The 24530-nt window shown below is 40.1% G+C and overlaps 1 protein-coding gene across 1 annotated transcript; it reads left to right on the forward strand.

The window, feature by feature from the left end:
- The first annotated feature begins 9125 nt into the window (after positions 1-9125).
- rab5if (RAB5 interacting factor) lies at positions 9126-24175 on the forward strand. The gene is made up of 4 exons (XM_034172597.1): positions 9126-9409; positions 21264-21367; positions 21488-21617; positions 24130-24175. Exons 1-4 carry the CDS (start codon positions 9302-9304, stop codon positions 24169-24171), a joined length of 384 nt encoding a protein of 127 aa, XP_034028488.1. The 5' UTR covers positions 9126-9301; the 3' UTR covers positions 24172-24175.
- The last annotated feature ends 355 nt before the right edge of the window (positions 24176-24530 follow it).

Below are 24530 nucleotides of genomic sequence, written 5' to 3' on the forward strand. Positions count from 1 at the left end.
CAGGACAAGCAATATAAGAAGAGGCAAGTGCTATATAGATGCTAAGGCTCAGTGAAGCCCGTGCTTATTCCTGGCTACAGTAGCGTGAAGTGGATGAGAGTCTACTGCGATTCCTGGATGGGATGCCAGTCCGAAATTACTTCTACAGCTAAGAATACAACTGGGTAGACTGAGACAATGCAGATGATGTATCTTGTCCAAGAACATAGACAGGTCACATGACCGGATATATACTCAACAAAAATATAAACGCAACACTTTTGCTTTTGCTCCCATTTTGTATGAGATGAACTCAAAGATCTAAAACTTTTTCCACATACACAGTATCACCATTTCCCTCAAATATTGTTCACAAACCAGTCGAAATCTGTGATAGTGAGCACTTCTCCTTTGCTGAGATAATCCATCCCACCTCACAGGTGTGCCATACCAAGATGCTGATTAGACACCATGATTAGTGCACAGGTGTGCCTTAGACTACCCACAATAAAAGGCCACTCTGAAAGGTGCAGTTTTGTTTATTGGGGGGGGGGGTACCAGTCAGTATCTGGTGTGACCACCATTTGCCTCATGCAGTGCAACACATCTCCTTCGCATCATCCGTGAAGAGAACACCTCTCCAACGTGCCAAACGCCAGCGAATGTGAGCATTTGCCCACTCAAGTCGGTTACGACGACGAACTGGAGTCAGGTCGAGACCCTGATGAGGACGACGAGCATGCAGATGAGCTTCCCCGAGACGATTTCTGACAGTTTGTGCAGAAATTCTTTGGTTATGCAAACCGATTGTTCCAGCAGCTGTCCGAGTGGCTGGTCTCAGACGATCTTGGAGGTGAACATGCTGGATGTGGAGGTCCTGGGCTGGTGTGGTTACACGTGGTCTGCGGTTGTGAGGCTGGTTGGATGTACTGCCAAATTCTCTGAAACGCCTTTGGAGATGGCTTATGGTAGAGAAATGAACTTTCAATACACGAGCAACAGCTCTGGTTGACATTCCTGCTGTCAGCATGCCAATTGCACGCTCCCTCAAATCTGCTGTGTGATAAAACTGCACCTTTCAGAGTGGCCTTTTATTGTGGGTAGTCTAAGGCACACCTGTGCACTAATCATGGTGTCTAATCAGCATCTTGGTATGGCACACCTGTGAGGTGGGATGGATTATCTCAGCAAAGGAGAAGTGCTCACTATCACAGATTTAGACTGGTTTGTGAACAATATTTGAGGGAAATGGTGATATTGTGTATGTGGAAAAAGTTTTAGATCTTTGAGTTCATCTCATACAAAATGGGAGCAAAACCAAAAGTGTTGCGTTTATATTTTTGTTGAGTGTATATATATATATATATATATATTACAGTAGTGTTCAGAATAATAGTAGTGCTATGTGACTAAAAAGATTAATCCAGGTTTTGAGTATATTTCTTATTGTTACATGGGAAACAAGGTACCAGTAGATTCAGTAGATTCTCACAAATCCAACAAGACCAAGCATTCATGATTTGCACACTCTTAAGGCTATGAAACTGGGCTATTAGTAAAAAAAAAAAAAAAGTAGAAAAGGGGGTGTTCACAATAATAGTAGCATCTGCTGTTGACGCTACAAACTCAAAACTATTATGTTCAAACTGCTTTTTTAGCAATCCTGTGAATCACTAAACTAGTATTTAGTTGTATAACCACAGTTTTTCATGATTTCACATCTGCGAGGCATTAATTTTGTTGGTTTTGCTCGTTTACTAGTTTTCTTGGGGTCATTGTCTTGTTGAAACACCCATTTCAAGGGCATGTACTCTTCAGCATAAGGCAACATGACCTCTTCAAGTATTTTGACATATCCAAACTGATCCATGATACCTAGTATGCGATATATAGGCCCAACACCATAGTAGGAGAAACATGCCCATATCATGATGCTTGCACCACCATGCTTCACTGTCTTCACTGTGAACTGTGGCTTGAATTCAGAGTTTGGGGGTCGTCTCACAAACTGTCTGCGGCCCTTGGACCCAGAAAGAACAATTTTACTCTCATCAGTCCACAAAATATTCCTCCATTTCTCTTTAGGCCAGTTGATGTGTTCTTTGGCAAATTCTAGCCTCTTCTGTACATGTCTTTTATTTAACAGAGGGACTTTGCGGGGGATTCTTGCAAATAATTTAGCTTCACACAGTCGTCTTCTAACTGTCACAGCACTTACAGGTAACTCCAGACTGTCTTTGATCATCCTGGAGCTGATCAATGGGTGAGCCTTTGCCATCTGGTTATTCTTCTATCCATTTTGATAGTTGTTTTCCATTTTCTTCCACGCGTCTCTGTTTTTTTTTTTCCCATTTTAAAGCATTGGAGATCATTGTAGATGAACAGCCTATAATTTTTTGCACCTGCGTATAAGTTTTCCCCTCTCCAATCAACTTTTTAATCAAACTACGCTGTTCTTCTGAACAATGTCTTGAATGTCCCATTTTCCTCAGGCTTTCAAAGAGAAAAGCATGTTCAACAGGTGCTGGCTTCATCCTTAAATAGGGGACACCTGATTCACACCTGTTTGTTCCACGAAACTGACGAACTCACTGACAGTGCCACACTACTATTATTGTGAACACCCCTTTTCTACTTTTTTTTACTAATAGCCCAATTTCATAGCCGTAACAGTGTGCATATCGTGAATGCTTGGTCTTGTTGGATTTGTGAGAATCTACTGAATCTACTGGTACCTTGTTTCCCATGTAACAATAAGAAATATACTCAAAACCTGGATTAATCTTTTTAGTCACATAGCACTACTATTACTCTGAACACTACTGTGTGTGTGTGTGTGTGTGTGTGTGTGTGTGTGTATATATATATATATATATATATATATATATATATATATATATATATATATATATATATATATATATATATATATATATATATATATATATATAAAAAATCTACTGGACCACAGCGAGATCAATGGAAAGTTGAACCTGATCTGACCCAAACCAAAATGAACTAATTCCAATATCCTAATGCACTTGTTACATATCTTAAACAATAAAAAAATAAAATAAAAATCTTAATCTGCAAGGAAAGACCAGATGCGAGTCAAAAAAGAAATTATTTGGCTCCACACTGTATTTATGTCACATGACTTGTATAACAGATATGTGGCCCACAAATGTTAAACACCTGAGTCACATTTCACAAGTTTTTGAAATCAACTTTCATTCCATCCATTACATTTGAATATGATCAAATATCAAATAAAATTATGATCAATTTCCCTGTTTCTTACTTATTTATTTATTTATTTTTGGAAAACTGCAAATCAGAAAAAGTTGGGACAGTATAGAAAATGCCAAAAAAAAAGGTGATTCTTACATTTACTTCTGTTTCATTGCAGACAGTATGAACTCAGGATATTTCATGTTTTGTGTGGTCAACTTAATTTATTTTTTTAATATACGAGTAAACCCATTCCTGCCTCATTTATACCTTTCAATATGACTAAAGCATTTTTTAAAAAATGTTGACCCCTGTGTCATTCTTCATTTACCCCTACCGAGCTCTACCTGCCACCCTGGGATGTCCACCATACATTTTAGTGTAGGCCATGGTCCACCGAGGCTGGATTTCAAGTGTTCTTTAGTTCCCTTAAGTGGTACCAAAAATCTGCTTGGCCCATGGACCTATTAAAAAAAATCCATTCTGACTGCTGCAAGTCCAAGATAATGTTTTTTTTTTTGTTTTTTTTTTTTTAATGAGATAGCAAATTTAGAAAGCTTTGAAACAGATATATACAATAAAAATACCATTTCATTAAAACTGTGTGTAGCATTATCTAGGGTTTAGTGTCATCTAGTGGTCAGGTTGCAGATTGCATGATGCTAAGGCTGGTCATGAGTTTGTTTCCCTTAATGTTTTTGCTTCTTTGATTACCAGTATTCATGCTCTTACCTTCTATTGTAATACACAGTAGGATGGGATGTGGGATTTTCTGTTTCATAAAAATGCGGGTTTTCAATTTTTTTGTTTAGCCTGCACTAGCACACATTAAACAGTGTATAGGGGAGAATGAGGCCATCATATATACAGATGACAAAATTATTAGCCCCTGCCCCAATGAAATTTAACATTTTCTTCTAAATTTTGCCAAGTACTTTTTTTTATAACAGAGCAGGAATTTTCAACACAGCATTTCTAAATATCCTAGATTAGATTGAATTTTGTTAATCCTTTGGGAAGACTCCCTCAGAGAAATTGAGGTTTCAGCAGCATTGTATAGCAGCACACAGGGTAAGAAGCACACCGACTCCCTCAGAGAAATTGAGGTTTCAGCAGCATTGTATAGCAGCACACAGGGTAAGAAGCACACAGAGTATCAAAAGTGAAAGTAAAACAAAGTAAACAAAAAACCCAATTTCCAAATATAAACATAAATACACAAATATAAATACCATACATACTGATTGCTACTGGTTTACTTGCTACTACTGTTCCTCTCCTTCCCGTCCACTGTCTTCCTGTTTAGATGCTTACATTACTTTGCACACAGAAATAAAATTATTTCCACAAAAACTGCCAGGGTCAAAATGATTAGCCGCCTTAAGAACAGACCTTTTTTGTACTGTAGCACAAACCACTGTTGTGCAATGATGTGCTTTAACTTTGTAATGTTCAAAGCTGGTAAAATCAAGTTAAAACTCAGGGTTATCTTCGATGTACATACAGTATAAAAACTTCAGTAAGGGTTTGAGCTGTCACTTGACAAAGCATCAAAAGATAACAGTTTTGTTGTGTGTTGGGGGGTTTGGCTGGACATTTTGGTGTTTTCTTTTCTTTGCTCTCCAGGTGGTATGCAAACTGGTTTTTTGTCTGTGGAGAAGGTGCTGGCAGAAGAGTCCTTCACCCTCATCAGCATTATTAGCTGCACCTGTGGATGATGCTCACGTGTAAACTTAAAGACTTTCAGCTGAAGCAGATAATGAGATGGCGTTCTGCATTTAAGCCATGAGTGGTTCAAGCAGAATTGCCGGGAACTCGACCTTGTGATGTTTGTTTGTGAGACGCTGAGGACCGCGCCTGGGTTTGACACATCGTGCCTGTGAAGGAGGACGGGTGAGGGACACATGCTGTCAGCACACATCAGAGGTGATGATTGTCTGAATAAGTGTTAACAGTAATTTGGTATTTTGTTACGCAGTATATTTGAACATTGAGAATTGTGCAGCTCGCTTCTCACTGCCGTGGCGTATGGACTGATGATCCTCCACCTGTTGTGAGAAGCTGCTCATTTACATAAAGCTTAAATTCAGACCTGAATGTGTTGCTGATAGTGTGTGCCTTTGAAGGATATTTGTTGTAGCTGTTGACTTACCTCACCTTTTCCATCCTTCATAGAGTCAGTTTGTTGTGTCCACCTGGGGGGGTGTTCAGCGGTGAGTCTGGGTCCAGAAGCGTCGGGCTTCGATCCATTTGGGCGCTGGAGAGCGCGTCGTCCTTCACCTCGCCAGACAACCGCACATTTATGTTGTACACAATTATTGCACAAAAGGGAAATAAATTTGTTTTGTTTGTGGAACCGCTTTCTGGTTATTTTAGCGCTGGGTTCAGTCAGACGCTGGTCCGCTCCTCAACTCGCGTCTGCACATAAGTTTAGACTTGAGAAAAGAATCGTTGATGCTCACAAAGCAGGAGAAGAATATACAAAGTTAACACAGCATTTGTGTCAAGAACTGGAGTGAGAAGTATCAAAAAATTCAAAGAGCACTACAGAGGTAGCAAGAGAGTGATTTCAAAGACTCTGAAAGAAAACTTGTGAGAGATGTATGTATCTAAGGATCCAGAACAATTGCCAAGACACTAGTGAGTGATTTAGACAAGTGAGTGACTTAGACTTGGACAATCATTAGAGCCCTGGACAGGAGTGGACTGCGGGGTTGCAGACCAAGAAAAACTCCTTTTCTGCAGAAGACACACCTTCAAGCCAGACTGAAATATACTAAGTCTGGAGTGGCAGAGAAGTATGTTAGGGTAGTGCAGGACAAGGACAAGAATAGTGTGACAGCGGTGAGATGTGCAGTAGGAATGACAGACTCATTCAAGGCGACGGTTGCTCTGAGTCCTTTCTTCTTTGCAGTGGTGATGGACAGGTTGACGGATGCGATCGGACAGGAGTCCCCATGGACTATGATGTTTGCAGATGACGTGATCTGTAGTGAGAGTAGAGAGCAAGTTGGGTCTAGTCTGAGGAGGTGGAGATATGCTCTGGAGAGCAGGGGAATGAAAGTCAGTAGAAGCAAGACTGAGTACATGTGTGTGACTGGGAGGGAGCCCAGTGGAATAGTGCAGTTACAAGGAGTAGAAGTGGTGAAAAAAGATGAATTTAAATATTTGGGGTCAACTGCTCAAAGTAATGGAGAGTGTGGTAAAGAGGTGAAGAAGAAAGTGCAGACAGGGTGGAGTGGGTGGAGAAAGGTGGCAGGAGTGATTTGTGACCGAAGAATATCAGCAAGAGTGAAGGGGAAAGTTTACAGTAGTGAGACCAGATATGTTGTACGGTTTAGAGATGGTGGCACTAACAAAGACAGGTGGCAGAGCTGAAGGTGTTTAGATTCTCTTTGGGAGTGACGAGAATGGACAAGATTAGGCATGAACATATCAGAGGGACAGCTCAGGTGGGATGGTTTGGAGACAAAGTCAGAGAGGTGAGATTGAGATGGTTTGGACATGTGCAGAGGAGGGAACCAGGGTACGTAGGGAAAAGGATGCTGAGGATGGAGCCACCAGGCAGGAGGAGAAGCGGGAGACCAAAGAGGAGGTTTATGGATATGCTGAGGGAGGACATGCAGGTGCTTGGTGTGACAGAGAGGAAGATACAGAGGACAGGGTGAGATGGAAACGATTGATCTGCTGTGGCGACCCCTAACGGGAAGAGCCGAAAGACAAAGAAGAAGAACCTGGAGAAAGATTATGCATCCTAGAAGCATATCTTTGGTCAGATGAGACAAAACCAGAGCTCTTTAGCCATAGAAATGTTATGTTTGAAGAAAGGTGTATAACCCAAAGAACACCGTCCCCACAGTGAAACACAGAGATAAGAGTATTATGCTGTGGAGATGCTTCAGTGTATCTGGAACTGGGAATCTTCTCAAGGTGAAAGGAATGTTGACGAAAGTAGGATGTGTGAAGGTGTTGAAAGAAAACCTCAAGCAGTCAGCAGCAAAACTAGGTCTGGGTCATCATTTTGTCTTCCAACACAGCAATGACCAAAAACCTGGTGAAGAACTACCTCTGAAAGACCAAAGTGAACATTACTGACTTGCCTGCACAAAGCCCTGACTTGAATCCAATTAAAAATCCGTGGGCTGAACTGAAGACCAAGGTCCATGCCTGAAGACCATGAAATCTGGAGTAACTTGAGTGATTGGCCAAAGATAAATGTCCTGGGATTCCTCAGGAGACATGTCTGAGACTTCATGAAAATTACATCAAACAACTGCAGGCTGTTATCCAACAAGAAGGACACACAATTGAGTATTAGCATGGGGGGGGGCTAATAATTTTGACCCTGGTAGTTTTTAGTTTTTGTGAAATAATTTTGTTTCTGTATGCAGTGCATCTGTACATGGGAATGGTCCTCATTCTAAGCTTATGAAAACACATCAATTCTTTGTTTGAGATAATTATACACTCATGAACAGATAGCTATGAATGCTATATTCCATGTCTGGCAATCAAGACTCCTAAATCCTACATACTGTAACTTTAACAAATCAAATTATGAGGAATGACCTGTTCAGTCATTTCCATCTCCACCATCCTGTCCGGGAATTGATCAAGCGACAGTCTTCATTGTATAGGACATCTGTCGCAGGGCCATGTACAGACAAAAAATAAATAAATAAAACCACATTCACACCCTCACTTTAAAGTTTCCAATTCACCTAACCTGCATGTATACAGTCATTCAAATCTCAGGATGTGGAAGGAAGCTGGAGCACACAAACGGGGAGAACATGCAAACTTCACCCAGAAAGGTCACAGGTGGGAATCAATCACACAACCTTTTTGCTCTGAGGCAACAGTGCTAACCACTAATCCACCGTGCTGCCTGTCAGTAATAACTGAGATTAACAAATTCATTACTTTAACAGCATAAAGGTTTAATGAAGGGCAGAAGCTGTTTGTGGGTGATTCTTAGACTATGGGCACTTATTATGTCCTTTGATCATATTGTATGAAAAACAGAAAAAAGGGGAAATTTCACACTTTTATAGTTATCTTTACAATGAAAGTGTGTTAAGAAATTTGTTCTAGTAGTCTATGACTTTTTCACCTTTTTTCAGCATCATTATATGCAAATATTGCCGTTTTGTGCTTGTCCCACACCCAGACTTTTGATCTTCAATGATAAAAATGAATGGTAAAGAAACGTTTTTTCTAATGTTTTAAAATATCTCTGAATAAAATATCAGTAAAATAATCAAAACATCTGGGGTATTCAATGTCATACAACTGTTGTGATTTTTTTTTAAACAAAATGTAATTGTCCCACACTATTGCCGTAATTTCCACCACAACACTGTAATGTCCCTAAACAGTTTGTATGAAAGATTGTTTGGTTAGTTTCTATGGAGATAAACAGTGACATCAGAGCACATGTATATAGCGCCAAATCACAACAAACAGTTGCCCCAAGGCGCTTTATATTGTAAGGCAATGGTGTGGTGGAAATTACATTTACAAGGCCAATAGTGCCCGTAGTTAAAGAATCACCCTTGTAAATTGTTTTTGCCCTCAAACCTTATTTGCATGTTATGTAAATAGATGGTATATCAAATAGAGACATTATAAATCAATCGATTTCACACAGGTAAATTTTGAATAAAACTGTGGACGTGTTATTTTAGGAAAGAAAAAACATATTTGTCAGTTCTTTAAAAAAAGAAAAAGGACGCACACAATAAACGACGAAAATTATAACGGAGGAAATTCATCATACAGATCAGATCTCCACCACTAGGTGTCGCTGTTTTTTGTGCCTGGTAAAAATAAAACCGGCTCAGAAACGTCGCACTCTCTCATTGGCTAGGCTTCGGTTTGTGGGGAGGTCAAACGTTGCACATGCGCAGTCGGGTTTTTTTTTTTTAAGGTTAGGCTTGAAACTTGTCAAATCAGCGGAGCGTAAATTCCTTCAAACGGTTGCTGAGATTTCATTATAACGCTGTTCCCACGGGAACGACCGGCTGTGTTATTGTCGGCTGTTCTAAGGTCGTCGCTTTTGTGTGTGTGTGGCCGACAGGAAGAGCACAGAATGACGAGCAGTTTAAAGAGGAAAGAAGAAAGTCATCTGGCGAACGGGGGAGTGAAACAGTCCACATGGAGCAAAGCGCTCAGCAGTAACGCTGTTTGGGAGGACAAGGTCAGTCAGCTGGCCTCTTTTTTTTTTTTTTTTTGCCTTATCTAATGTGGCACTGGAGCTTATTTGTACCATAAAGTTCTCAGACTGCACACAGTTTGTTGTTGGGTGTCCACGAAGACAGCTATTTGGAGCTAGTTATGCTATGCTAACGACTTAGCTGCTACAAATATAAGAAGACATGTTAATCTGTGCTGGTCTTTTACTGGCTGCTGATCGAAGGAATATCACGGTGTTGCTTTTTATACACCACCATGGAACCATCAAGATGTGCACGTTTAGATATTGTTGGGGAAAAAAACTACAAAAATAATCTTTACTCAAAACATAGAAAATCTCAGGTTTCCCCCCGTGAGTCCGTGGGCAGTGCAAATAGAATACACAGACAACAGTAATTTGAATTCAAGTTAATCCTACCAGGTTTATTAAAACAGCAGAGCAGATCAGTCATCAAAAATCATTCATTGCGCAAAAATGGGTTCAGAATGCATACACATCTTTAATAACACCACAAAACCCATACCCACAGCATGTGCAGCAAAAAGAACACTCTTCTTTTCAAAAACAGTTTTTTAAGCTTGCAGTTCAGAAATCTGTCCAGGCCGGGCTCCCAGTCCTGCAGGTCAATCTGTCTGGGCGGGGCTCCTAGTCTAAGCATGTAACTCCATGGAATAAAGCAGGCATTGTTAATCCTTAATCGTCCAATGTTGTAATGGGAACTGATTTGATAATTGCCCTGGGTGCAGAGGTTTACCAGCACATACACCCCACTTTCTGCCTTTCGTGGCAAAGTAACTAATTAATGTTGAATAGTGTTAAAGAATCACTGTTTTCTTGTTTTCAGCTCCGTATGAGAACAGGTCCATGTGTTCAGTTCAGTGGCGTTATTGTGTCTCTCCAGACACTTTCGAGGTTGCCTCCCCAATAACAAATAACCCAGTCATTGTTCTCCCTGTGGAAGGAAAGTTCTTTCACAGTCAAAGTATGAAATCACTCACATTATGCAGAAGCAGGAATTAATTTTGAACAATAGTCATTCAACTGTTCATTATTGATCAGCATAGTTCAAACATAAATGTATAAACCATTTGATTGTAAACAGAGGCAACAACTATTATTTGCAGTACACATCTTGACCTCATGACCTTTGAACATATCATGAAACATGTCAGGCATTAGTCATGACTTTATTAAAAAATGGTCAATGTCTGACATGTTTTAAACCATGTTACACCCTACTTAAGCATACGTTATTTATGAAAACCTTAAACCAAAACACTTTACTGATTTGAGAGTCAACAAATCTGTCAGCAGTTCAACATGTTCAGTACAATTCATCATAAGCACATATTTCAATCATTAATCAAACCGTATAATATTGTATCATTTCAAAACCATCATAAATCAGTTGAACACCTATCAAAGCATCGGCATACACATTTTCATTCATTTGACATCATGATGAAACCCTTAAACACATTATGGCACAAGTATACACTCTATTCAACTTCATTCATTTAGTACAATATCTAGTTCATTTAAACTTGCATGGTGTACATACTTCTAAACATTTGTTACTTTTTGAAAATAATGAACACAAAACCTTTTATTCAGTTTGGTAACTTTTAGCATTGTTAGCATGCAAAGCTCATTATGAGTAAAATAGCATATATTTTCATTTATTTTTTTACAATATTTAGCTTCAATTCAAGGGCTTTAACAAAAATCTTCCATTAAAAAAATACACACATTTCCCCATTTTCAGAGTCCAAATAACTGGTCAAACATAAGGATTTTTTTAATATACAGATCATCAGATGAATGTACCTGAAGGCTTAATAGGTAATAATTTTCTACACCTAATTTTCTATTAGGTATAATTTTCTTGTTTCAGTTTTACTTTCTCTGATGTTCCATTAACATGTTCAGCTGTTACAGAGTGGAAGTAGTATTGTTTACAACCTCTGGACCTACTCAAACCAAAAATACTGAAATAGTTTTAAAACAAAGGTAATTGGTGTTTCTAAATAAACATCTTGAGATAAGGGGTTTTGTCTGTCAAAAATGCCTTTTCTGGGAGTTTAATACTAGGAACTGGTTCTGTAGCTGTGAAATAATAATAAATAATAATAATATATGGTGTGTGTGTATAGTTAGGGTTAGCGGAAAGCATTGCTTTCCGTAGCTGTACATTGATTGCCGGTTATGGAAAGTAACATTCTCTGTAGCTATTTAACTTTTATTTTATTTTTTTGGGTGGGGGGGGGGTGGCATTGTGGAAATGCACTTTCTCAAAATCTGTCTGTGTACTAAATCAAGCACACCTCTCTTCTTCTATGCCATTTAACGGCAGCCGGCATCCTTATTGTTGCATTGCTGCCACTTTATGTATCAGTCCATTATAGCAGTACTAAATCCTGTCAGAGTTCAGTGTCTTTCAAGTATTTAAAAAGCCAACACTTCCCCCTCCCACTTGACCCTATGTCCAAAAATACTTCTACAGAATCTTCTTTCAGGCCTATTCTTCTAAATTATGAGAGAAGCTCTTGCCTTTCTCTGGAATACTTAAGTAATATCACTGTCTGTGTGTGTTGGGGTGGGAGGGTTGCCACATCATGGTAGGTGCACTGTATATTACTTATTATCGCTCATACATAATAACATGCTGTATTGTCTCTGACTGTGGACATTCCAAACATAGTCCATCCAGATGCTTTCCTAGTAGTGGAGCAGATAACTGTAACAATTGTTCATTTCTGGAAAGAAGCACCATAGTTGGCACAAATACTCCTTAGACATTACTCTTTTGAAAAAACTGAGTAGCCACTTGAATTTTCAGTAGGCGGCCAGGTAGGGGTCAATTGAAGAATTACACAGGGGTCAAAATTTAAAAATGCTCCAATCATATTGAAAGCTATACCACATTATTTATCTGATCACAACAATGCCAAAAAGGTATAGTTTGGACTATCTATGACTGAATGTTATGGAGTTATGGGGTAAAAAGAACAAGAATGGTGACAAAGGTCAATTTCAGTTTGTACAGGGGTTAGAAGTTAAAGTTGCTCCAATTTTGGTAAAAAGTGGTGCAAATTATTGGTTGAACTAATAGGATTAATAAATGAAATGGTTTTGATTGTGTTGACTGCTTGGTCTGCAAGGTAAAGGTAGAGCAATGTCGACGTCCATTTGATTCTATGGCATGTGACATATGTTACCCTGTAACATGATAACTAAGCATGCCACATAGTGCAAACTATTCCTTTTTAAAACCCTATTAACACAACCAATAATTTGCATCACATTTTACAATATTTAGAGCAACTTTTGTTTTAATATATTTATTAGAAAACGTCACAGAAATTACAGAATACAACTTCCAGTTACAAAAATTGTGTTCTCAACATGTTTTTTATGTTTTTTTTTTTTTTTACATATATAACAAAACCCACCCACATACAAAACCTAAAATAACTACAGGAAAACTACAGAAAAAAAGGGGGGGGGGGGGTTGAGGGAGAATGAGAAGAGAGGAGAAGAGAAGGAGAGGAGATTGGCAAATCTCAAGATGGGTCAGAAAAGAAATCCAAAAAGCATTGCCATTTCATAATGAATTTGTTCGGGCAACCACGTCTGGAATAGCGTATTTTCTCCACTTTCAGGAAAGACATAACGTCATTAATCCACAGTGTGGGAGAAGGGGACTGAGTGGCTTTCCAATGTAGCAACAGATGGCGTCTGGCTATTAATGATGTAAAAGCCAAAACCTCCAATTGGTCAGCTGAGTATTGACGATAGTTATCAGGAAGACCAAAAATTGCCAGATGTGGAGAAACCCCGACGGATTTAGAGAAGACCCTTGAAAGTGTATCAAAATAGGTTTGCCAGAAACGTGTCAGAGACGGGCAAGAGAAAAACGTGTGTCAGGTGACACGGCGAGCCACCACACCTGTCACATGTGTCCGCCACGTCTGGGAATATCCTCGACAACCTGGCCTTGGAGTAATGGCATCTAAAGAGAATTTTGTACTGAATAAGGGTCAGCCGGGCACATATGAAAGCCTTATGAATTCTGTCCAGTACTGAATCCCACCAAGCTACATCAAAGGTCAATCCCAGCTCATGCTCCCAGGCCTCCTTAGTACTCACGGTAGTGGGTGCCTCATAAGATAAAATAGTATTATAAATCTTGGAAATGAGGGATTTCTGGGAGTGCTTCAAATCGAGAAAGTCGTCACAAATCTGCGTGGGAGGAAAAAGAGGGAATGAGGGAAACAGATTTAGCACAGTTCCTTACTTGGAAATATCTAAATAAGTGTGAGGATGGAATGGAATATTCCACAGTAAGGAATGTGAAAGTACAAAAAACACCATCTTTGTAAAGATCCTTAAAACACTTAATGCCCTTATCGTACCACTGGGTAAAAGTAGCATCAGTAAACGCAGGCTTGAACAGGTGATTTTTCAATAATGGAGCTAAAGATGAGGGTAATTCTAATTTAAACTGCTTTCTGAACTGGGACCATATTTTGAGGGTAGAGCAAACCACCGGGTTAGTAAAGCCAGAGGGGTTGATGGGTAGCGGGCTGGTCAGAAGTGCGGGCAGCGAGGACCAAGGACACGATTGTGCTTCTAAACGACACCAGGGGACCATCATTGAGTTCAACCAAAATACAATTTTGCAAATATTAGCTGCCCAATAGTAAAATTGGAAATTAGGTAAGGAGAGGCCCCCATCAAATTTACATCTCTCAAGTACGGTCCGACGAATCCTGGGGACTTTACCTTTCCATAAAAAATCCGAAATAGCCTGATTAACAGTTTTAAAAAATACCTTGGGTAAGAATAATGGCAGACACTGAAACAGAAACAAAAACTTAGGCAAGACGGTCATCTTAATAATATTAATCCTCCCAATCAGAGTGAGAGGAAGGGAGCCCCATCTCTGAAAATCTGCTTTAAGTTCAGACAACAGGGGGGAGAAATTATCAGATTGAAGAGATTTCCAGTTTCTAGTTACCACCGCCCCCAAATATTTGAACCCAGCAGAGCTCAGCTTAAAAGGAATATCAGACTGTGAAAGCTGTAACGCTAGATCATTGACCGGGAAGCATTCACTCTTGGCGACATTAACCTTGTACCCGGAAAAAGACCCAAACCACTGAAAGAACTAGAGAATAGCCGGGACGGCGCAAACCGGGTCCAACACATACAATAGCAGGTCGTCAGCATATAGTGACAGTTTAAATTCCGTACGCAGGCGAGTAATACCATTAAAAGCACTAGAGGTCCTTAAGTAGATGGACAGAGGCTCGATTGCGAGTGCAAACAGAAGCGGGGACAAAGGGCAACCTTGTCTACAGCCCCTATTCAAAGGAAAATAGTCGGAGTGAACACCATTGGTGGAGATGCTGGCACATGGTGAAGTGTAAAGAAGGCGTATCCATGATATAAACCCATTACCAAATCCAAATTTGCAGAGAACTGCAAACAAATAATCCCATTCAACCCTATCAAATGCCTTCTCTGCGTCAACCGATATTACAGCTTCAGGTGTAGTAGTGTTTCTGTCAGTATAAATGATATTAAAAAGCATGCGGATGTTATAAAAAAGCTGGCGTCCCTTAATAAATCCGGTCTGCTCCTCAGAAATAATAGATGGAAGTACCTTCTCTAAACGAAGAGCAAGAGCTTTTGCTAGCATCTTAGTATCCACGTTCATTAGTGAGAGGGGCCTGTACGAAGTACAGAGGTCTGGATCCTTGTCCTTCTTTAGGAGCACACTGATGGAGGCTTGCCTCAGAGTAGGGGGAAGAGACCCATTCGCCAAAGATTCAACGTAGACTGAGTGCAGCAATGGAATGAGTTTGGTGTGAAAGGCCCTATAGAATTCCACTGTAAATCCGTCCGGGCCCGGCGCCTTGTTGTTTTGCATATTTTATAGGGCTAGACTAAGTTCTTTACTAGTTAGTGGAAGATCCAATTCATCCAACACAGTCCCCCGGGAGACCGGAAATTCAAGATTATTCAAGAAGTTATGCATCTGAGACATGTCTGGTGATAGTTCTGATCTGTAGGAATAAAATGATGAGAAAACTGAATTAATGGCTAATGGTTGGTCCTGCAAAACACCAAAGTCATCTTTGACACGAGGGATCAGGCGTGAAGAAGCTTGCCGACGCAGCTGATGTGCGAGCAGTCTGCCTGCTTTGTCACCATACTCATAGTATCTGGATCGAGAATGTAATAGAAGGCGTTCAGCATCACCAGTTGTAAGGAGATCAAACTCAGTCTGCAAGGATACTCTGTTTTTCGCAAGATTGTCAGACGGGGCCACCACAAGCTGGCGATCTATGTCAGCCAGGTCAGTGGTGAGCTTCTCAATTTTAGACATTCTAGCCTTTTTTAAATGAGCAGAATAAGAGATGATCTGACTGCGTAGATAAGCTTTCAAGGACTCCCAAAGCAATGAGCTGGAAATTGGGTCAGTATCAGGCTGATTGAGGGCAATGAAATCATCTATCGAAGCTGTAATAAAAGTCTGAAATTTTACATCTGATAAAAGTGCTGAATTAAACCTCCACTGGGTCGGATAGCGAGGTCCATGCAAAAGCCGAATGTCCAAAGACACCGGTGCATGATCTGAAACAACAATAGGATGATATGAAGCACTTGTCACCTTGGAAATCAATTTAGTATCAATAAAAAAATAATCAATGCAGGGAAATGACTGATGTACTCGAGAGTAAAAAGAATATTGCCTAGCATTTGGGTTGTAAAACCTCCAGGGGTCAACATAACTATTGTTAGACAAGAAATTGCAAAGGGCTTTGGACATGAGAGACTGAGTAGAGCCTGATCTAGAACAGTCAAGTCCAGGATCAATTACACAATTCATGTCCCCTGCAAGAATTAAAAAATGAGTATTCAGGGATGGGAGGATTTCAAACAGCTTATTCATAAAGTGAGGGTTATCAAAATTCGGCGCATATACATTAACCAGTAGGACAGGAACATGAAACAAGGTACCAGAAACAATCAGGAACCTGCCATCACTATCAGAAGATACCTTAGATACTGTAAATTGAAGTGATTTACTAACCAAAATAGCAACCCCTCTCTCTGGCTTTAGAGTTAAAACTCGAGTGGAACACATCAGAGATCCAGGGGCACTTCAGTCTAACCTGATCCCTAGTCCTCATGTGGGTCTCCTGCAAAAAAACATTATCAGGTTTGAGACGTTTCAAATGGGAGAAGACTCGGGATCTCTTAATGGAGCCCCCCAGACCCTTAATATTCCAACTAATAAATCTCACAGGTGAGGCAGAGGAGTTGGCCATGCAAAATCAAGCGTCATAAATTTGTTGTCCAAACTCGGGCACCCACTTGGCCATTTGCCCAGACACAGTCGGAAGTAGAAGAAAGGGGGAAGAAAGAAAAAAGAAGAAAAAAACGCCCCCCCCCCCCCCCCCACACACACACACACACACCAACACCCACCCCCCACCCTCACACACATAACCACCCAATGAACAACAAACCCCCGTAGCACTTACCATCTTATGCAGCAAATAATAAAATCCAAAATGCGCCCAAACATTTGACTTCAGCAAAGACAGTGCTGGCTAAGCTACAGCCACTGAACTCTGCAGCGCACGAGTGTTTGAAGCACGCCGGACCACCCCACCCCCACCCCCCCTCACGGCGACGCTGTAGTACGGAAGCCGTTGCCTGACAAACGGTACACGCAGCGAGTAAGCAAGATTACGAGGTCTGTCAATAAAGTAACGGTCCTCTTTATTTTTTTTTCATAAACTATATGGATTTCATTCATATGTTTTTACGTCAGACAAGCTTGAACCCTCGTGCGCATGCGTGAGTTTTTCCACACCTGTCAGTGATGTTATTCGCCTGTGAGCACGCCTTGTGGAAGGAGTGGTCCCGCCAGCTCGTCAGATTTTCATTGTCTGGAAATGGCGGAATGATTCAGACTTTTTTTTCCATCAGAATTTTTTCAGAAGCTGTTAGAGACTGGCACCTGGAAACCATTTGAAAAATTTTTCTGGCTTTCGGTGAAAATTTTACGGGCTTCACAGAGAATAAGGACTGTTATTACAGCTTTAAGGACGGCTTTAAGGACGCTTGGCGTGCCGCGCTCCGAGCTGCGACGACGAGGCAGAAAACGCCAGATCATTTCTAAGCTGATGGCTCTGTGGATATGAGACCATCGTGTGCACTTTCTCTGCTTATCACAAGAGCTGGACATCAGCCATTTTCTGGCAGATTTCACTTTTAACAAGAGATTTTGTCATGGAAAGCCGCGCGGAGGCTTCGTGCGTAACGACCAATTCGCTGTTTGAGCGAGACAAAGAACACCTCCGTTTCGGCGTGTCATGGGTCAAGTTGGGACATGCCTATCTTGGCTTTCAATGCTTACCAGTCCAGTAAGTATCAGAGAAATTGTGGAGAGCTGGGCATGTCCTAACTTGTCCTCTGACACGCCGAAACGGAGGTGTTTCCTTGTCACATTCCCTAATTGCCAAAAGAATGTCATAAATGACATCTTGCAGACTCCTGGATGAACCTGTCCCAATACTATCAATTAGTTGACAGAGTCAATTCAATGTGCACTGCTTGCACTGTATTTCATTAAATGTGTTTAAGTAATATCACTGTCTGTGTGTTGGGGTGGGTGGGTTGCCACATCATGGTAGGTGCACTGTATATTTTCCTGCTTTTTTTGTCCTTTGCCAATCATACTTTTTGATAAGTATCTGTTGGTAGGTTATTATTACGGCTGTCACATGACACTCTAATAGCCTAAATAACTCAAATCTTCCAGAGATACATTAATGGAAAGAGTAACTGAAACAAGAAATGTTGGGGAGTGAAAAAACAAAGTCTTGTTCTCCCCGTCGGAGAATCAAGCCCCAGTCTCCCGCATGACAGTTGGGGATACTTATTACTATACTAACCAGGAGTTAGCAATTAGGACAGAGTCACAGAACATCAATTACGGTAGCTGCCATAAGTGTCGCCCCAATATTTGTGGTTATGGCTGTTGTAGCCATAACCACTTCCTGATAGTATCAGGATCTTATGATTTTGAAGATACTGATCCTTATGAGTACGGCCACAGAAAGATATTTACCTAGCTCTATTAAATTCATCCATAACCAGTCTGTCAAAACCTGTCCTCTCTGGAAAAGCTGAGCAAAACCACTGAATTTAAGATACTCTAATTTCACTTCAAAGAAAGGTATTCATGTTGTTTTTACTTTCATGAAGAACTGAGTCTGTACTTTTATTTTAGTTGTGTCAGCATGTCAGTTAATGAGAGCAACAGTATGTTGGGCATAATGGTATTTATAAATCTGGGATGGTCACTGAAATCATACATGTGTCCACTGTGTAGATCTGACACACTAAGATATTAAGGAGTACATCCAGCAGTTGGATATGTTTGAGAAACTTTACCATTTAAAAAAAAAAAAAAAAAAAAAAAAAAAAGGTCAACTTTATTTTTGGATGTCATGAAACATGCTTGAATACCCTGACTGTGAAACGGTCCTTTTGTGCCTGGGTGGCTGCCATGCAGGATCCAAGGCGTTTCCATGGTGTTTGGTGAAGTTTGGCACCAGCACATGCTCTCAGACTTGACTTGACTTCCTTAGATGAGTCAGACAGTGGCCGCATGAATGTTTGCAAGTCAACAACTACATCTTGGACTTAATTTCCATCAGCTGGCAAGATGCAAACCATTTGGAACTATATAGAAATCTATCTGGAGTAGGCATTTGCCAAATCAGAGTTCCTGCACAAGAAGGCGACTTGTGAGCAGCAGTCAGATAAACTATACAGAAACCAGGCATTAGAAAATTGGCCACAGATACTAGGCTGAAAAGGATGGGTTTGTAATGTTATTTTCTCCTTTGACCATGTGTCAGGTCTATTTAATGAGTGCTTTGTCATTTATATCCTATGTGAATTGGTCATAAGCATTACAGACATCCTGTGGGGGAAAAAAAATACTCTGACAGTGTATTCCACAAATTACATAATAGGTGTCAACCTGAGGCAAATTTAGGGGAAAAGGTGCTTTTGGTGGCTTCTGATGCATTTTTTTTATTTTCTTTGTGTGCATGTTATTTTAGGAGCACTTATAACCAACAATAATAAGTATGTAATTGGGTTGAAGTTCAACATTGTTCTCACTCACTTTAATCTTGTCTGAGAATGAAACTAATTATCAGTTTATTTAGGAATACATGCGTACCGCCATTATAAGGTGTTCAGGCAGCCCTTCAGTGTGGTGGTGTTGGTGTTATTACTACTTTATTAGGCTATATAGGGGTATGCCTAATATTGACAAACCATGAAAATGCTTTAAAACTGCCTTTGAAGTTGTCTCGCCATATGTAACAGCAACCACCGTCTAGTAGCAGAGTTTAAAGCACAGATGTCTAAGTGTTATCATCAATCAATAACTTGATATTGTAGCTTAGTATTTGTGCACACTGTCTTGTTTTGAATTCAGCCTGCAAGAACTGCTTTGAAGAAAGCTTTGAGAATTTCAAATAGTGCTTTGTGCTACAATCATGCTAGAAAAACTACTGCTTAGCAGTACTGTTTAAATCACAGGTGACTGCTAACAGTGGATTACCTAATGTTACTGTCATATCTAATGTTGTCAGTTGGTAACTTGGTTTATAGCTTAGTTGTGAAAAGCTTTGATTCAAAGCGTCAAAGCACGTGTTACAGTGCCATCTTTGGTTTGAATTATGCAATGTTGTTTGTAAAAGTATGCAGACAAAATAAGATAATATCTTGAAAGTAGGCTTTCTTTCTTTCTTTTTTTTTCATTTCTTGGGACATTACAGCCAGAGAGGGGCAACAGTGGCCATGAAATTCCTTTGCAGTCTCTTTCTCTCAAAGACACACACACACACACACACACACACACATAGAGGACAAAATCACAGCAATTTTTTTGAAATGTTGGGTATAATAGACGGCGGCTTGTTGTGGTGGCAAAGGTGACTCTGCTGTCTGCTGCTGTCCTTATAGAACACACCGCCATATGGGTTTTTAGTCATTTATACTGTGATAGAGCTGATACAACGCTGATAGTATATATTTATTTCTATTTGGAGTGAGACCAAATGTAGTCCTGGGAGAGTCTTTTAATGTCAAATTTATTTTCTCTTACAGCAGATGATGAAATGGTTACCTTTAGGGTTATGGCAACAGTTACAATGACTGAAAGTAAAATTGAGCATTGCACCGATGACCTGACCTACTTGGGTTGACCACTCAAGAATACCACTTTCCACTTCTTGTTCCTCTGTACTTCCTGTTAGTCTGCACATGCATACAGTGGCGTCTCACTTTATTCCAGGTGCATCTTGGTGCAATTGGAGCATCTGTCACGAAGTATCTCCTACACATTTGCTGGTATCAGGTCAATAATATGTATTAACTGATAACCTGTCTCCATAAATTGGGGTCAGAAGAGGAAGTATCTCATCCATAGTGTATTTATAATAGAGGTGAGTAGACTGGCTCTGTGCTCAGTCTTCAGGTAGCATAATTTACCAGCTGTTACAAATACGATTAAGTAAGAGGCCAGTTTCTTCTTTAGCCTCATGAAATTAAGATTGGTACTAGAGATCTGGTCCTACAGGGTTTCCCCTACATTTATAAGGGAGCTGAAATTTCATAACGCCACACTAAAATGCATTTAACAGTGCAGGAGTTGGTTCACTGTAGTAGTTTATTGCTTTGAAGTGTGCTGCTCTAAATGTCACTGTTTGTACTCTAGAATGTCTTATAAGGTTTGTTTTTGTTTTCTTTGCAGGATGAGTTTTTAGATGTGGTTTACTGGCTTCGGCAGATTATTGCAGTAATTCTTGGAGTGATATGGGGTGTTGCACCATTGAAAGGGTTTCTGGGAATAGCCATGTAAGTATTCTGTGCAGTTTTCACCAACTCTGCAGCTTTCACTGATCTGGCAGGGCTTTGTCTTTTTGATTGTATGAAGAAAATACTGAAATACCAACATCTCTGTGTATTTGCTGTTAGATTCTGCATCATCAATGCTGGCGTCCTGTATGTGTACTTCAGCAGTTTTCAGCAGATCGACGAGGAAGAGTATGGTGGCACATGGGAGCTCACTAAAGAAGGCTTTATGACATCTTTTGCTTTGTTTCTGGTGGGCATACACACATTTATTTGTTTTGGAACCTCTTTTAAAAAAAATCAGATTAATTCAGCATGGACCAGAATTAAAAAAAAAAAAAAGGTTTTAGGCACCTTCTTTATTTCGTTTGCTCCTGTTTTTGTTTGGGATCCCCAAAATAGATCCAGTATGGACTTGTATGTTGATTTGGTACAAGTTTTACACTGTACGCACTTCCTGATACAGCTCCAGCAGTACACGGAGAATGGGGCACACTTGCCTTGAATTGGGGACATTATTTTTGAGAGGAAAGTGTGCTCTAAATGCTTGCGACACTGTGCCACCCTTGAGAGAAATGTTTTTCTGTGCTGCCACTATTGAGACAGTATGCTGGATATACAGTTAGTAAGCCCCTTTGGCTGCTCCCTTGTTTGCACTAGGGGTCACCACAGCAGATTCAAGGTGGATCTGCATGTTGAATTGGCACAGGTTTTATGCCGGATGCCCTTCCTGACGCAACTCCACATTACATGGAGAAATGTGGCAGGGGTGGGATGTGAACCAGGAGCCTTACGCACTGAAACCAAGTGCACTAAACACTTGGCCACTATCCCTGCTCTATGCTGGATATACAGTAGGTTAATATTTTCATCCTCAAATTTGCCCTACTATGGACATTCTGTTCACACACATGTATTGTCTGTTAGAATGTCTACTTTATTTCCATATGAATTTATTTAAAAATAATATTCTGAAATTAGATTTATTTCTGTTTTCATCATGAGGATCCCTTAGACCTTTAAAACAATATAATAGGGCACTGTAGTCTCGTTTGAACCCTGTGCGATATTGTGGGATTTGACCACTTAACCTATGCTCCGTTGCGCAATACAGTTGTGCTCAAAAGTTTACATACCATGGCAGAATGTTTGCTTTTTTGGCCATTTTTAAGAGAATATGAATGACAACACAGAAACTACTCTTAGCTTCATAGTGGAGTAGAGCAGCGAAGGATTTTCTTTCACCAAAACAGATCAAATCCAGGCTTGCATCTCAGACGTACCTTCTGGCAATTTGTAGCTAAACTTTCAGGTCTTCTTTTTAAGAAAATCCTCTATACTACTTCATCATGACGATGGATAACTGGTGATACAAAATGCAAAGCTTGCACTGTGCATAATTTCTCCAGTCACAGCCACGTACGCCTATAACGTCTGGGTGTCTTGGTGGCTTTCCTCACTCTTCTACTTCTTGCACAGTCACTCAGTTTTTGAGAACTGTCTACTCCATGCAGATGTACCATAGAGTGCCATATTATTTGTATTTCTTTGTAATTGATGTAAATAAAGTCCGAAACACATTCAGTGGCAGTTTTACCATCAGAGAGCCTCGTCCAGAACTACCACAATAGACTGCAAGCTGTCAGTGATGTTAAAGGGGCAATACACAGTATTAAGAACAGGGGGGTATGTAAACTTTTGATCAGGTTAATTTGGGTAGTTCTCGTCATTTAGATTTAAAAAGAGGAAACAGTTGTTTGACAATAAATGGCTTCACCCAACCACTGACCATGAGTGGGGGAAAAAAAGTTTTTGTGTTGTCATTCATATTCTCTTAAAAATGGCCAAAAAAGCAAAACTTCTGCCAGGGTATGTAAACTTTTGAGCACAATTGCATATACACACAGTATAACTTCACACAGGTAAACGGTGTACTGTTTGTTTTCCGCTGCTATCACCGAAGCAGTCGCAAAAAGTTTTTTTTTTTTTTCGGTTCCCAGTGGAGAAGAAAATATGAAGCAGATCCAATGAAAGACTCGTTAGCAGGCTTTTAATGAGCCTTTCATTGGATTCAGGTGTGTTGGAACAGGGAGACAACTAAGAGTGTCAGGAAGGTAGAACTCAAGGACCGAACTTGGGCACCCCTGCCATAGGTGCTCTCTAGGCAGTCAATGACTTAGGTTTTGTCTGTATCTCCAAGTTTGTATATTAATGAGGATGAATTGATTTCTTGTGTCAAATCAACTCTTTTACAATAAATGGGCTGCATCTCTGCAGCACATTTCTTTAGCGCTATTTTTATATCTTAATTCTTACATTTTAATATTAAAATGTATTTAATAATGTAATTCTGAGGCCATTTTAATTTATTTTATTTATTTTTTTACAAAATGTCAGTTGTCAGCACATAATGAATTCATGGCGCTTGTTACACATTCTTGAACTTTTTCTTTTAATGTAAGTGTGTTCGGCTTCTCCCTTTTTGCTCTTTGTCACAACAGCAGATCTGATATGGATCTGCGTGTTGATTTGGCAGACGTCTTATGCCAGATACCTTTTCTGATGCAACTCCACATTACATGGAGAATGGACACATGTGGTCTTGAACTGCGAAACGTCTGTATTGGAAACAAGTGTACTGACCACTTGACCGTCACGCTGCCCACAATCTTGAATTTTGTTGTATGCCATAAGTATTTATATCTTGCTTTTGAAGCAGCATTTGATTACATGATATCTAATTGATCCCTTTCTGTGTTTTCCAGGTGGTGTGGGTAATCTTCTACACAGCTCTACATTTTGACTGAGGGGAAACCAGGGGACACAAAATAAGAACATTTTCTGTTGGCGACTACTTAAGACACAGACTCTGTGGCTCATGGAGTGTCAACACTCTGGCATACAATATGACTTTTCAGTGTGCAGTGCATTATAGGCGACCTTTCAGTTTGAACAGCAATGTCCTGGAAGACCACCGTGATGAACATTGCCACATCCACCTCTTGTATTTGAGGGCTCCTCTTTGAGACACCTTTCATTACATTTGTCACGTTTGGGTTCCTTTCACATCTTCTCCATCATTTTTAAACACTAAAGTAGGCAAATAGCTGTGCTGCAGTCAGTTTCTGTTGTAATTTTGGAGAAGTCCTGACTTGATAGGAAGCAA

This window comes from Thalassophryne amazonica, chromosome 6, assembly GCF_902500255.1.
Source record: "Thalassophryne amazonica chromosome 6, fThaAma1.1, whole genome shotgun sequence".
NCBI classification, from domain to species: domain Eukaryota; kingdom Metazoa; phylum Chordata; class Actinopteri; order Batrachoidiformes; family Batrachoididae; genus Thalassophryne; species Thalassophryne amazonica.